The following is a 12,622-nucleotide window of genomic DNA, read 5'->3' as shown; positions in this document are numbered from 1 at the left end:
CTACCTGCATAGGTTGGATGTGTTAGAATCTGGAGAAACTTTTAGATCCTTCTGAATGAACTGATCAGTAGGAAAACGTATGTCACCAATACTTCCAAACATTCCCAGTCTCTCCTTCCTCCTTTCTGTAAGTCTCTGATCAATTCAGACGCATAATTGGATGAAAGCTTCAAGATCATTAGGAATCTCTACTCTGGTGAGCTCATCATTTACCTGTTCAGAGAGCCCTTGGCGGAACTGATTCTTTTGTGCTGCTGGGTTCCAGGTGGTATCTGAGATCAATCATCAGAATTCAGCTGTGTACTCAGAAACAGAGCGGCTACCCTGCAGTAAACTATGCAGCTTTGCTTCAGCAGTAGTACAATGGTTGGGATCCTCAAAGTCCTGGTTCAATGCAGTCATGTTCTATATGGGGAGAGGCCCAAGCTAGGGCTTCCTCAGTCGGGAGGTTTATAACAAACAATACTTTCTGTTTCTCAGAATTAAATGCAGCAGGTTGCATCTGGAAAAAAATGTGGCATTGGTTAAGGAAACCTCTGTAATGGCGTCGGTCTCCATTGAACTTGACTGACAGAGGCATGCCTGTGTTAGCAACATCGCGGGAACATAAGTCCAGCAATCGTCTTTGAGCATGGATTTCCTCCTGTTGCCCCTTTAACACACTTTCCAGAACATTTTTCTTGGTAGGTAACACCGAACTCTTGCAGTTCTGAAAGTTGGTGCCTGAAAGGAGCCACGGTATTTGCTATAGCGGCCTCCATGTTTGGGTCAGATTTTCCTGTGCCGGTCAGAGGTCAGGCTCAGAGACCAGTAGTTATAGCAGAAGACCAACCAACAGGATAGGTATACAGGCAGGTCACCCTGACGGATGACATGGGCTCACCTGAGGTGCGGGGTCTAAGCACTAACCAGTATCACCAGAGCTCCAGATGGTGGGTATGGGTTTTGCTGCGTGTTAGTACCAGGTCACAGTAGTAGTAGTCAATAAACAAGCCAAGGGTCAGTTACAAGTGGCTGCAGGTTGGGATGAAGCAGAATCATAGACCAGAAACAAGCCAAAGGTCAATAGCAAAGCTACAGACGGTAGCAGGAGAGACAAGGGCAAGATATTGGATGGAGAAGGCACAAAAATCTGCCAACCAGGAAGTGCAGAGACATGACTTAAATCAGGAAGTTCATGGGAGGAGCAAAGAGTTCAAGGTTCAGCAGAAAACACATGGATAAGCAGAGTGCCGTCCATTATATCAGGTAGCTCAGTGAGAAGAGTTTCTGCCAGACACAGTAGAGTTCCTGGGTTCAGGTCCAGGTTCTGACAGGTGTCTAGGTTTAGCAGAGGCAATGAATTAATATGTAGCTGAACCCCAGAACCTCCATAAATCCAGTCTAGATACATAAATTGTGTCTGCAGCACAGAGAAGGAAGATTATCCGAGAGAAATCCAGGAATACAGGACGGGGAACACAGCTCAGGAAAGTGACCAGGGGATTACAGGCTGATATCACCCAGTCCCCGCCCTACTCTGGACCAATCAGTGAGCAGTATGGGTGGAGGAATGGATTTAGTGTTCATGACCCACCTGTGCTGATCTCTGTAGGAGTGTCCTCCTCTATAAATGTCCCCGTTAGTCCATCCTCCTCCATAGACTGCTGATCATCCCTCACATACGCCTCTTCTTCTTCTGATTTCACCTCAACTTTTAAATCTATTAAATCTTCACCCTAAAATAAGAGAAAATAATATCTGTAAAATATAAACTAACATGAAAAATGCACAAATTGTCTCCACAAGACCATGCTCTAGATCAGTGGTTCTCAACCTTTCTAATGCCGCGACCCCTTAATACAGTTCCTCATGTTGTGGTGACCCCCAACCATAAAATTATTTTCATTGCTACTTCATAACTGTAATTTTGCAGTGGGAGGAGTAGTGCCATGTCATTGGTGTCAGTGGAAGGAGTAGTGCCCCATCACTGATGTCAGTGGGATGAATAGTGCCCCATTGTTGGTATCAGTGGGAGGAATAGTGCCCCGTCACTGATGTCAGTGGGATGAATAGTGCCCCATTGTTGGTATCAGTGGGGGGAATAGTGCCCCATCGTTGGTGTCAGTGGGAGGAGTAGTGCCCCATCATTGGTGTCAGTGGGAGGAGTAGTGCCCCATCATTGGTGTCAGTGGGAGGAGTAGTGCCCCATCATTGGTGTCAGTGGGAGGAGTAGTGCCCCATCATTGGTGTCAGTGGGAGGAGTAGTGCCCCATCATTGGTGTCAGTGGGGGGAGTAGTGCCCCATCATTGGTGTCAGTGGGGGGAGTAGTGCCCCATCATTGGTGTCAGTGGGGGGAGTAGTGCCCCATCACTGGTGTCAGTGGGGGGAGTAGTGCCCCATCACTGGTGTCAGTGGGAGGAGTAGTGCCCCATCACTGGTGTCAGTGGGAGGAATAGTGCCACATCATTGGTGTCAGTGGGAGGAATAGTGCCCCATCATTGGTGTCAGTGGGGGGAGTAGTGCCCCATCATTGGTGTCAGTGGGGGGAGTAGTGCCCCATCATTGGTGTCAGTGGGAGGAATAGTGCCCCATCACTGGTGTCAGTGGGGGGAGTAGTGCCCCATCACTGGTGTCAGTGGGGGGAGTAGTGCCCCATCACTGGTGTCAGTGGGAGGAATAGTGCCACATCATTGGTGTCAGTGGGAGGAATAGTGCCCCATCATTGGTGTCAGTGGGAGGAATAGTGCCCCATCATTGGTGTCAGTGTGGTGGAGGGGAGAATAGTGCCCCATCATTGGGGTCGGGGGGGGGGGAAATAGTGTCCCATCGTTGGTGTCAGTGGGGGGAGGAATAGTGCCCCATCATTGGTGTCAGTGGGAGGAATAGTGCCCCATCATTGATGTCAGTGTGGTGGAGGGGAGAATAGTGCCCCATCATTGGGGTCGGGGGGGGGGGAAATAGTGCCCCATCGTTGGTGTCAGTGGGGGGAAGAATAGTGCCCCATCGTTGGTGTCAGTGGGGGGAGGAATACTGCCCCATCGTTGGTGTCAGTGGGGGGAGGAATATTGCCCCATCGTTGGTGTCAGTGGGGGGAGGAATACTGCCCCATCGTTGGTGTCAGTGGGGGGAGGAATACTGCCCCATCGTTGGTGTCAGTGGGGGGAGGAATACTGCCCCATCGTTGGTGTCAGTGGGGGGAGGAATACTGCCCCATCGTTGGTGTCAGTGGGGGGAGGAATACTGCCCCATCGTTGGTGTCAGTGGGGGGAGGAATACTGCCCCATCGTTGGTGTCAGTGGGGGGAGGAATACTGCCCCATCGTTGGTGTCAGTGGGGGGAGGAATACTGCCCCATCGTTGGTGTCAGTGGGGGGAGGAATACTGCCCCATCGTTGGTGTCAGTGGGGGGAGGAATACTGCCCCATCGTTGGTGTCAGTGGGGGGAGGAATACTGCCCCATCGTTGGTGTCAGTGGGGGGAGGAATACTGCCCCATCGTTGGTGTCAGTGGGGGGAGGAATACTGCCCCATCGTTGGTGTCAGTGGGGGGAGGAATACTGCCCCATCGTTGGTGTCAGTGGGGGGAGGAATACTGCCCCATCGTTGGTGTCAGTGGGGGGAGGAATACTGCCCCATCGTTGGTGTCAGTGGGGGGAGGAATACTGCCCCATCGTTGGTGTCAGTGGGGGGAGGAATACTGCCCCATCGTTGGTGTCAGTGGGGGGAGGAATACTGCCCCATCGTTGGTGTCAGTGGGGGGAGGAATACTGCCCCATCGTTGGTGTCAGTGGGGGGAGGAATACTGCCCCATCGTTGGTGTCAGTGGGGGGAGGAATACTGCCCCATCGTTGGTGTCAGTGGGGGGAGGAATAGTGCCCCATCGTTGGTGTCAGTGGGGGGAGGAATAGTGCCCCATCGTTGGTGTCAGTGGGGGGAGGAATAGTGCCCCATCGTTGGTGTCAGTGGGGGGAGGAATAGTGCCCCATCGTTGGTGTCAGTGGGGGGAGGAATAGTGCCCCATCGTTGGTGTCAGTGGGGGGAGGAATAGTGCCCCATCGTTGGTGTCAGTGGGGGGAGGAATAGTGCCCCATCGTTGGTGTCAGTGGGGGGAGGAATAGTGCCCCATCGTTGGTGTCAGTGGGGGGAGGAATAGTGCCCCATCGTTGGTATTAGTGACACAAATGATGGGGCACTATTCCTCCCACTGACACCAATGATACTTACCTTGCTGACCCCTGCTCCAGCCTGGGCTCGCTCTCTCACTTACCTGTCAGCTGTCTTCCTTCTCTGGCCGCTCTCCTCTTCACTCGCTCCCTCGGTCTTCTTTGATGTCCGCGCGCTGCCGCTTGGCTCCTCCTCTCCAAGCTCCACCTCCTCGCCGGTGATTGGCCACCTGTGTGCCTCTCCTGAGCTACAGTTCCGGTGGCCAATCAGCGGCGAGGAGGCGGAGCTGCTGAGCGATCTTGGAGGTGTGGCCGGGTGACAGCAGCGTATCATCCCGCCCACACATCGCCGGAGACTGCAGCGGTGTCTCGGTTCCTAAGACCATCGGAAATATGTGTTTTCCGATGGTCTTAGGCGACCCCTGGGAAATGGTCGTTCGACCCCCAAAGGGGTCGCGACCCCCAGGTTGAGAACCGCTGCTCTAGATGCTCCATCCCACCAACCTTGTAATAGTGAGGGATGGTGTGACCTTCCTGTGTGGAATCCCGGGAATACAGAGGACGGGGACATCTCTCTGGTGGGTTCCTGGTATTAGGTGGCTCCATCACATCCTTGTGTCCTTCTGAAAACTCCTCCATCACTCCATACTCCTCATCCTCCTCTATAAATTCTTCCTTAACAACAATATTATCATCCCCGAGGATTCCACTCTGAAATAAATAAATTATTGTAACAAACAAACCTGTTTATAAAGCAGAACTTCAGTTGCAATCATCTACCTGATGATGGTGAGGAATGGTGTGACCTTCCTGTGTGGAATCCCAGGAATACAGAGGACGGGGACATCTCTCTGGTGGGTTCCTGTAGCTGGATGACTCCCCCATGGTGTCCTGGTACAGATCTTTGTGTTCTCTTAGAAGCTCTGACTCCTCAATCCCCCCATCCTCATCCTCCTCCTCTTTTATCTCTTCTTTAACCTCAACTTTAGGATCTCTCAGGTTTCCACTCTGAATATATAATAAAAATGACATCAATGGTAACAATGCAGATAATGTACAGATCCTAATGATACTATCAGTGATTGTTCCTCATCTACCTGATGATGGTGAGGGATGGTGTGACCTTCCTGTGTGGAATCCCGGGAATACAGAGGACGGGGACATCTCTCTGGTGGGTTCCTGGTATTAGGTGGCTCCATCATATCCTTGTGTCCTTCTGAAAACTCCTCCATCACTCCATACTCCTCATCCTCCTCTTTATACTCTTCTTTACCATCAATATTATCATCCCCGAGGATTCCACTCTGAAAGATATAATAAAACATTCATTGTAACAAACATGCTGTGTATAAATCACAACTACCAATAATTTTGGTTAATCTATATGTCCTATGACATCACACTGACCTCACAGCTCCTCCTCCTAATGTCCCTCCATTCAGAGTCAGAGAATCCTATGACAGATAGACTCTGGATGGAGGGACATTGGGAGGAGGAGCTGTGAGGTCAGTGTGATGTCATAGGATTCTCTGACTCTGGATTGAGGGACATTGGGAGGAGGAGCTGTGAGGTCAGTGTGATGTCATAGGACATATAGACGCTGGATGGAGGGACATTTGGATGGGGAGACTTGAGGGGTCCTCTATATTAGGCTCCCATGCAAACCAAATCCTAGTTCTTTACCTTTGACCTTTGACCTTTACCATCCAGAAATCTGTCCGGAATCTGTGGAAGTAAGCTGTCATGTGATCAGGTGACGTGCGGAGGAACGGAGTGTAAATAGCAGACAATTGTCTCCAGAGCCCCTAATGGTGGGGATGGATTTGGCGGTGTGCTGGTGCCAAGTTTCCTCCCCCCAGGGTCACTGCAGGTGTGGAGAAAAGCTGTGTAAGAGGATATGGAGGAGAGATGAGGAGGAGATCCAGGAATCAGGAGAAAGGTCAGGGCAAGCAACAGACGAGCGCATCCAAGAGACCAAGCCGGGGTCACTACACAGAAAATCAATCCAAGGAAACAACAGGCAGGACGAGGAATAGCAAGAAGGAGCTGAGAGACAAATGAGAATATTGCTCAGCCAATGGGAGATGATCTCAGCATGACTTCCATCATGAAGGAGATGAGGGGGAGGGGAGGAAGTCACTGAAGGTGACCATAGATCCATGGAAATTCAGCTGGTTCAGCAGGGATCGCTCACATTTCCATCCATGTGTGGCCACTGCCGGATAAAAGCCACTCCCCCAGCGGCTGCAGCCAATAGCTTCAGTGCTGATCTGTGTATTCTGAGAGCGGAGGAGTCCCCCCATTGTCAGAATACAAGAGTGCAGCGGGGAGGATTCCCCCATCCACCTCCAATGTGTGGATGGGGGAATCACTTCAGTTTTTATGATCATCCCGCTGGCTGAACGATAAAACTGAACCATGTAGGCCAGCTTTGGGAGCAACATATATTATCATCAACTCCTCCCCCTGAAGGGGTTAATCTACATATTACCTCCTCTGCCGCCAGATCCAGGAATGTCACCTTTCTACTTCCTCATTCATGGAACTTCCTGTCTGTACCTGACATCACTTCCTGTCTATGCCTGACATCACTTCCTGTATATACATGACATCACTTCCTGTCTTCCATAGAGGCTTGATTTTGCAGTAACATTGATTGCAGTTTTAGTCCTGTAGAACATCTGGTATATGGATACAAAGCCCCCCAGCGGAGAGTGATTGAAGTAGATGCAAAGTGGAAGCGGAGGAGGTAATCTGTATATTAATCTCTTCAGGGGGATGAGTTGATCTTTGCTCTAACACAATGGACGCCGTTTTCCACTCACTCTGATGGGAATACATTAGACCTTGTTTTCTCCCATCTTTGCACTCCCTACAACCTCACAAACACCCCCTTTCCTCTCTCTGATCACAATCTCATCACCTTCACAGTCTCCTCGTCTTCAAACACCTATCCCTCCAAGCAGCCAACAATTACCCGCAGAAACCTTCACAACTTGAACCCGGCTCCTTTCCACTCTGCAACTGACCAACTCTATGACAGAATCTCTCCCCTGTCCTGCCCTGACCTGGCCGCTGCTGTCTATAACAGTTCACTGTCATCTACACTGGATTCACTTGGTCCTCTAACAACACGAAGCATCCGGCCCCGACCATTACAACCTTGGCAGACTGACCACACCAGACATCTTAAACGACATAGTTGTGCGTTGGAGCGATTGTGGTGTAAAACTAAATCCCAGCAAGCATTCACCCGATATAAATCTGCTTTCTTCACATACAATTCCTCCCTCCATGCTGCCAAACAAGCCGACTTTGTCACTCTTATTAATACCTTGTCATCCAGTCCTCGTCGTCTCTTCTCTACTTTTCTCTCTCTACTTTCTCCACCTCCACCCAGTACCTCACTCACAAGATTGCAAATCATTTCAAAAACAAGATTGATGCAATTAGTAGGGACATCACCACTGCACAGACATCCATCCCACTTAGCATACCTTATACTAAACCTCCCTCAACACTTTCCTCTTCTGACTTCGCTACTACTGAAGAGGTCACTAAGGTTTCTCAGAAGTCCGTCTCACCACCTGCCCCCTGGATCCTGTCCCCTCACAACTACTACTGTCACCCTCTTCCATCCTATGCTCCCTCACTCACATCTTCAATCTCTCCCTCTCTACTGGTGCCTTCCCCTCCCCTCTAAAGCATGCGCACATCACTCCCATACTTAACAAGCCCTCCCTGGACCCCACCAACCTGAACTACTTAAGACCCATCTCCCTGCTCCTGTTTACCTCTAAACTCCTAGAACGCTTAGTCTACAATCGCCTGAGCTCCCACCTCACCGACAACAACCTTCTTCACCCTTTACAGTCTGGATTTCGCTCACTACACTACACTCCACTGACACCGCCCTACTAAACCTCACTAATGATCTACTAACTGCTAAGACCAATGGCCACTACTCCGTACTCATCCTAACCAATGGCCACTACTCCGTACTCATCCCAACCAATGGTCACTACTCCATACTCATCCCAACCAATGGCCACTACTCCATACTCATCCCAACCAATGGCCACTACTCCATACTCATCCCAACCAATGGCCACTACTCCATACTCATCCCGACCAATGGCCGCTACTCCATACTAATCCCAACCAATGACCACTACTCCATACTAATCCCAACCAATGACCACTACTCCATACTAATCCCAACCAATGGTCACTACTGTGTACTCATCCCAACCAATGGCCACTACTCCATACTCATCCCAACCAATGGCCACTACTCCGTACTCATCCCAACCAATGGCCACTACTCCGTACTCATCCCAACCAATGGCCACTACTCCGTACTCATCCCAACCAATGGCCACTACTCCGTACTCATCCCAACCAATGGCCGCTACTCCGTACTCATCCCAACCAATAGCTGCTACTCCGTACTCATCCCAACCAATGGCCACTACTCCATACTAATCCCAACCAATGGCCACTACTCCATACTCATCCCAACCTATGGTCACTACTCCATACTAATCCCAACCAATGGACACTACTCCATACTCATCCCAACCAATGGCCACTACTCCATACTCATCCCAACCAATGGTCATTACTCCATACTCATCCCAACCAATGGCCACTACTCCGTACTCATCCCAACCAATGGCCACTACTCCATACTCTTACTACTTGACCTCTCCATGGCCTTTGATACTGTTGACCATCTTCTCCTCCTCAAAAAACTCCTCTCTTGGCCTCCAAGACTCTGCTCTCTCCTGGTTCTCCTCCTACCTATTGCAGCTCTCCTTCAGCATAACCTATAACTCCTCATATATATATATATATATATATATATATCCTCCTTTCCACTTACTCTTTCTGTAGGGGTCCTTCAAGGTTCTTTCCTTGGACCCCTGCTCTTCTCCATCTACACCTCCTCCCTTGGTCACTTGATAAACTCCCATGGCTTTAAGTACCATCTCTATGCTGATGACACACAAATCTATCTTTCTACTCCTCACCTCACCCCCTCAGTCTCCTCCTCACCTCACCCCCTCAGCCTCCTCCTCACCTCACCCCCTCAGCCTCCTCCTCACCTCACCCCTTCAGTCTCCTCCTCACCTCACCCCTTCAGTCTCCTCCTCACCTCACCCCTTCAGTCTCCTCCTCACCTCACCCCTTCAGTCTCCTCCTCACCTCACCCCTTCAGTCTCCTCTCGCATTACTAACCTACTCGCATTACTCCCCCACTATAATGTACAGCGCTGAGCAAACCTTTTAGCGCTATATAAATACTGTATAATAATAGTAATAATACTAAGTGACATATCGGCATGAAAATTATGATACAATTGATGCTGCGCTCCCACACTTGTACTTATATAAATAATTACATCAAAATGAGGTTTCAGTGACACCCCTAGTGAATCCTCCTGAGTGTAATTATCACAAACCCAATTCTTCATATTATTATACAATCTTATACAGTGATGTTTGATAAACCATATGAAATAAAATATAAATGTGCAAAACACATAATAACTCAATACATAAACCCACTTGTGTTCCTAAACAGGATGAAATCACAAACTGGTACTAAACCACACGTGATAAAACACTTGGCATAAATGAATGCCCAAAGGTGCAGTGGAATGACAAATGGCACTATTGTGCCTGTAGAAACAACCAATAGGACAGTCAGGATAAATCATCCCTGTCTATAGGACAATCTACAAGGACTATAATGAATCCTTCAACATAAATGTGTGACCACCACTCAACAAGTGCCCACATGTACCAAGGTGTAAATTGCCGTGCTCCAGTCCCCAAACTTGGGACTATACTGCTATATAAATAGCAATAAAAAAAAAAATTAAATCAAATATTGAGTGAAGTCACAAATGAAAATCCAGTGACACTCCAAGACTTCTCCAGAGCCTTCCCAATCCTCTGGAACTCTCTATCCCAATATATCTGACTATCACTTATTATGTTCCCTTTTAGGCGATCCCTGAAAACCTATCTCTTCAAGGAAGCCTATCCTGCCTTCAGCCAATAACGGAATCTTCTATTCCTCCTACCAGTCCATCCCCCACAGTTATTACCTTTTGTACCGCCAGCCCCTCCCTCCTAGATTGTAAGCTCCCAGGATCAGGGCCCTCCTAACCCTCTTGTATTGAAATGTATTGTTGCTGTATTGTCTCCCATTTTATTGTAAAGCGCTGAGCAAACTGTTGGTGCCATAAATCCTGTATAATAATAATATAAAATAATCATGATTAATATATCTTGCTCCCAAAGCTGGCCTACATGGTTCAGTTTTATCGTTCAGCCAGCGGGATGACCATAAAACCTGAAGTGATTCCCCCATCCACACATTGGAGGTGGATGGGGAATCCTCCCCGCTGCACTCTTGTATTCTGACAATGGGGGGACTCCTCCGCTCTCAGAATACACAGATCAGCACTGAAGCTATTGGCTGCAGCCGCTGGGGGAGTGGCTTTTATCTGGCAGTGGCCACACATGGATGGAAATGTGAGCGATCCCTGCTGAACCAGCTGAATTTCCATGGATCTATGGTCACCTTCAGTGACTTCCTCCCCTCCCCCTCATCTCCTTCATGATGGAAGTCATGCTGAGATCATCTCCCATTGGCTGAGCAATATTCTCATTTGTCTCTCAGCTCCTTCTTGCTATTCCTCGTCCTGCCTGTTGTTTCCTTGGATTGATTTTCTGTGTAGTGACCCCGGCTTGGTCTCTTGGATGCGCTATATATCTCAGTCTGAAGTGGGGCTTTAATAAAATGGAGACCTGAATGGAGAGGTGAGGAGGATTCTGGGAATATCATTTGATGTGGCTATTTGTGTTCAGATGTAGAGTTTTCCTCCTGTGAAGTCTGGAGATCATATGACATCACATTGCCTCCACCTCCCTCCCTGATAGAAGAGAGAAAGAAGAAGAAGATTCTAGAAGTCACCAGAGAGATCACTGAGCTGCTGACAGGAGAGGTGAGCGGTGCCGGGAATTCTGGGACATTCTCCAGTAACAGACAAGGGATGTGTCTGGATGGTGACTGTATCATTGTGTGTGTCAGGTTCCTATAAGGTGTCAGGGTGTCACTGTCTATTTCTCCATGGAGGAGTGGGAGTATTTAGAAGGACACAAGGATCTCTACAAGGACGTCATGATGGACAATCAGCCGCCCCTCACATCACCGGGTAAGAGGAGACTTTATTGTAAAGGAGAGAGCAGTACGGAGGATCCACCTAGATCCCCCATCATCTGATAAACACATAGAAACAATGGATTCAGTCAGTGTGTGTGTTTCCTACAGATGGATCCAGTCATGGGAACCCACCAGAGAGATGTCCCCGTCCTCTGTATTCCCGGGATTCCACACAGGAAGGTCACACCATCCCTCACCATCATCAGGTAGATGATGACAATTATTGGTAGTTGTGATTTATACACAGCATGTTTGTTACAATGAATGTTTTATTATATCTTTCAGAGTGGAATCCTCGGGGATGATAATATTGATGTTAAAGAAGAGTATAAAGAGGAGGATGAGGAGTATGGAGTGATGGAGTTTTCAGAAGGACACAAGGATATGATGGAGCCACCTAATACCAGGAACCCACCAGAGAGATGTCCCCGTCCTCTGTATTCCCAGGATTCCACACAGGAAGGTCACACCATCCCTCACCATCATCAGGTAGATGAGTGACAATTATTTGTAGTTGTGATTTATATACAGCATGTTTATTACAATGATGCATGCAGTAACGAGCCAAGACAATCGAAGATTCTGATAGTGTAGTACTTTTATTATCCACATTAGAATAGTAAACAAATAGCTGAAAATCTTACTCACATGTGTAGTGAGCAGCTGGTAGCAGGGAATTCCAAAATGGCCGCCGGCCGTCCACAGGGGCCATGCAGAGTGACATCACAGGGTATACAGCCCCTCCTAACGCGTTTCGTGCCATTGCACGATTGTCTTGGTTCGTTACTTCCGAGCCCCCCCTCCTTCAAGGCTTATTGGGATGATCTGGTGGCCACATCAGGATTGGTTAGACTCCCCCCGGTGGTGAGACGACTACACGCCCTCTGATATCTGGTGTCCCTGAGGTTGTGATGTTTGCCCAGCTGATGCAGGCCAGATGACCACTCTGTGATCCAGTTCCAGTTTGCAGTAGCCGGATGACCAGGAGTTGGTTAACACTCAAATGCGCATTAAGATTGCGCTCTCTGGTTAGTGCAATCTACACTCATCTCTGCGGGAGGAATATGGTCACAGAAGTCACATACTGTGTCACCTTTTTGTCCTAAAAATTTTTTTTATGTATTATGCACCGCAAGAACACTCTTGTTGAAAGAATTATACTCACCATCATTAATATTCCTGGACTTTTTAGATAATTCTTAAGATCCTTTCTAATATTAAGTGGTGTTCACTTTACTAGT

At 48.6% G+C, this 12,622-nt stretch overlaps 1 protein-coding gene across 1 annotated transcript; it reads right to left on the bottom strand.

Annotated features, from left to right (window-relative positions):
• Positions 1-4,174: 4,174 nt before the first annotated feature.
• LOC149460667 (uncharacterized) lies at positions 4,175-5,176 on the bottom strand. The gene is made up of 2 exons (XM_089679361.1): positions 4,925-5,176; positions 4,175-4,855 (listed from the first exon to the last, which is right to left on the bottom strand). The coding sequence occupies exons 1-2, from the start codon at positions 5,174-5,176 to the stop codon at positions 4,556-4,558; spliced, it is 552 nt and encodes a 183-aa protein (XP_089535487.1). The 3' UTR covers positions 4,175-4,555.
• Between the last annotated feature and the right edge of the window lie 7,446 nt (positions 5,177-12,622).

Source organism: Staurois parvus, unplaced genomic scaffold (genome assembly GCF_062004578.1).
Source record: "Staurois parvus isolate SC_StPar_1 unplaced genomic scaffold, SC_StPar_1.0 ptg000222l, whole genome shotgun sequence".
NCBI lineage: Eukaryota > Metazoa > Chordata > Amphibia > Anura > Ranidae > Staurois > Staurois parvus.
This window is presented reverse-complemented; position numbering and strand designations above follow the sequence as displayed.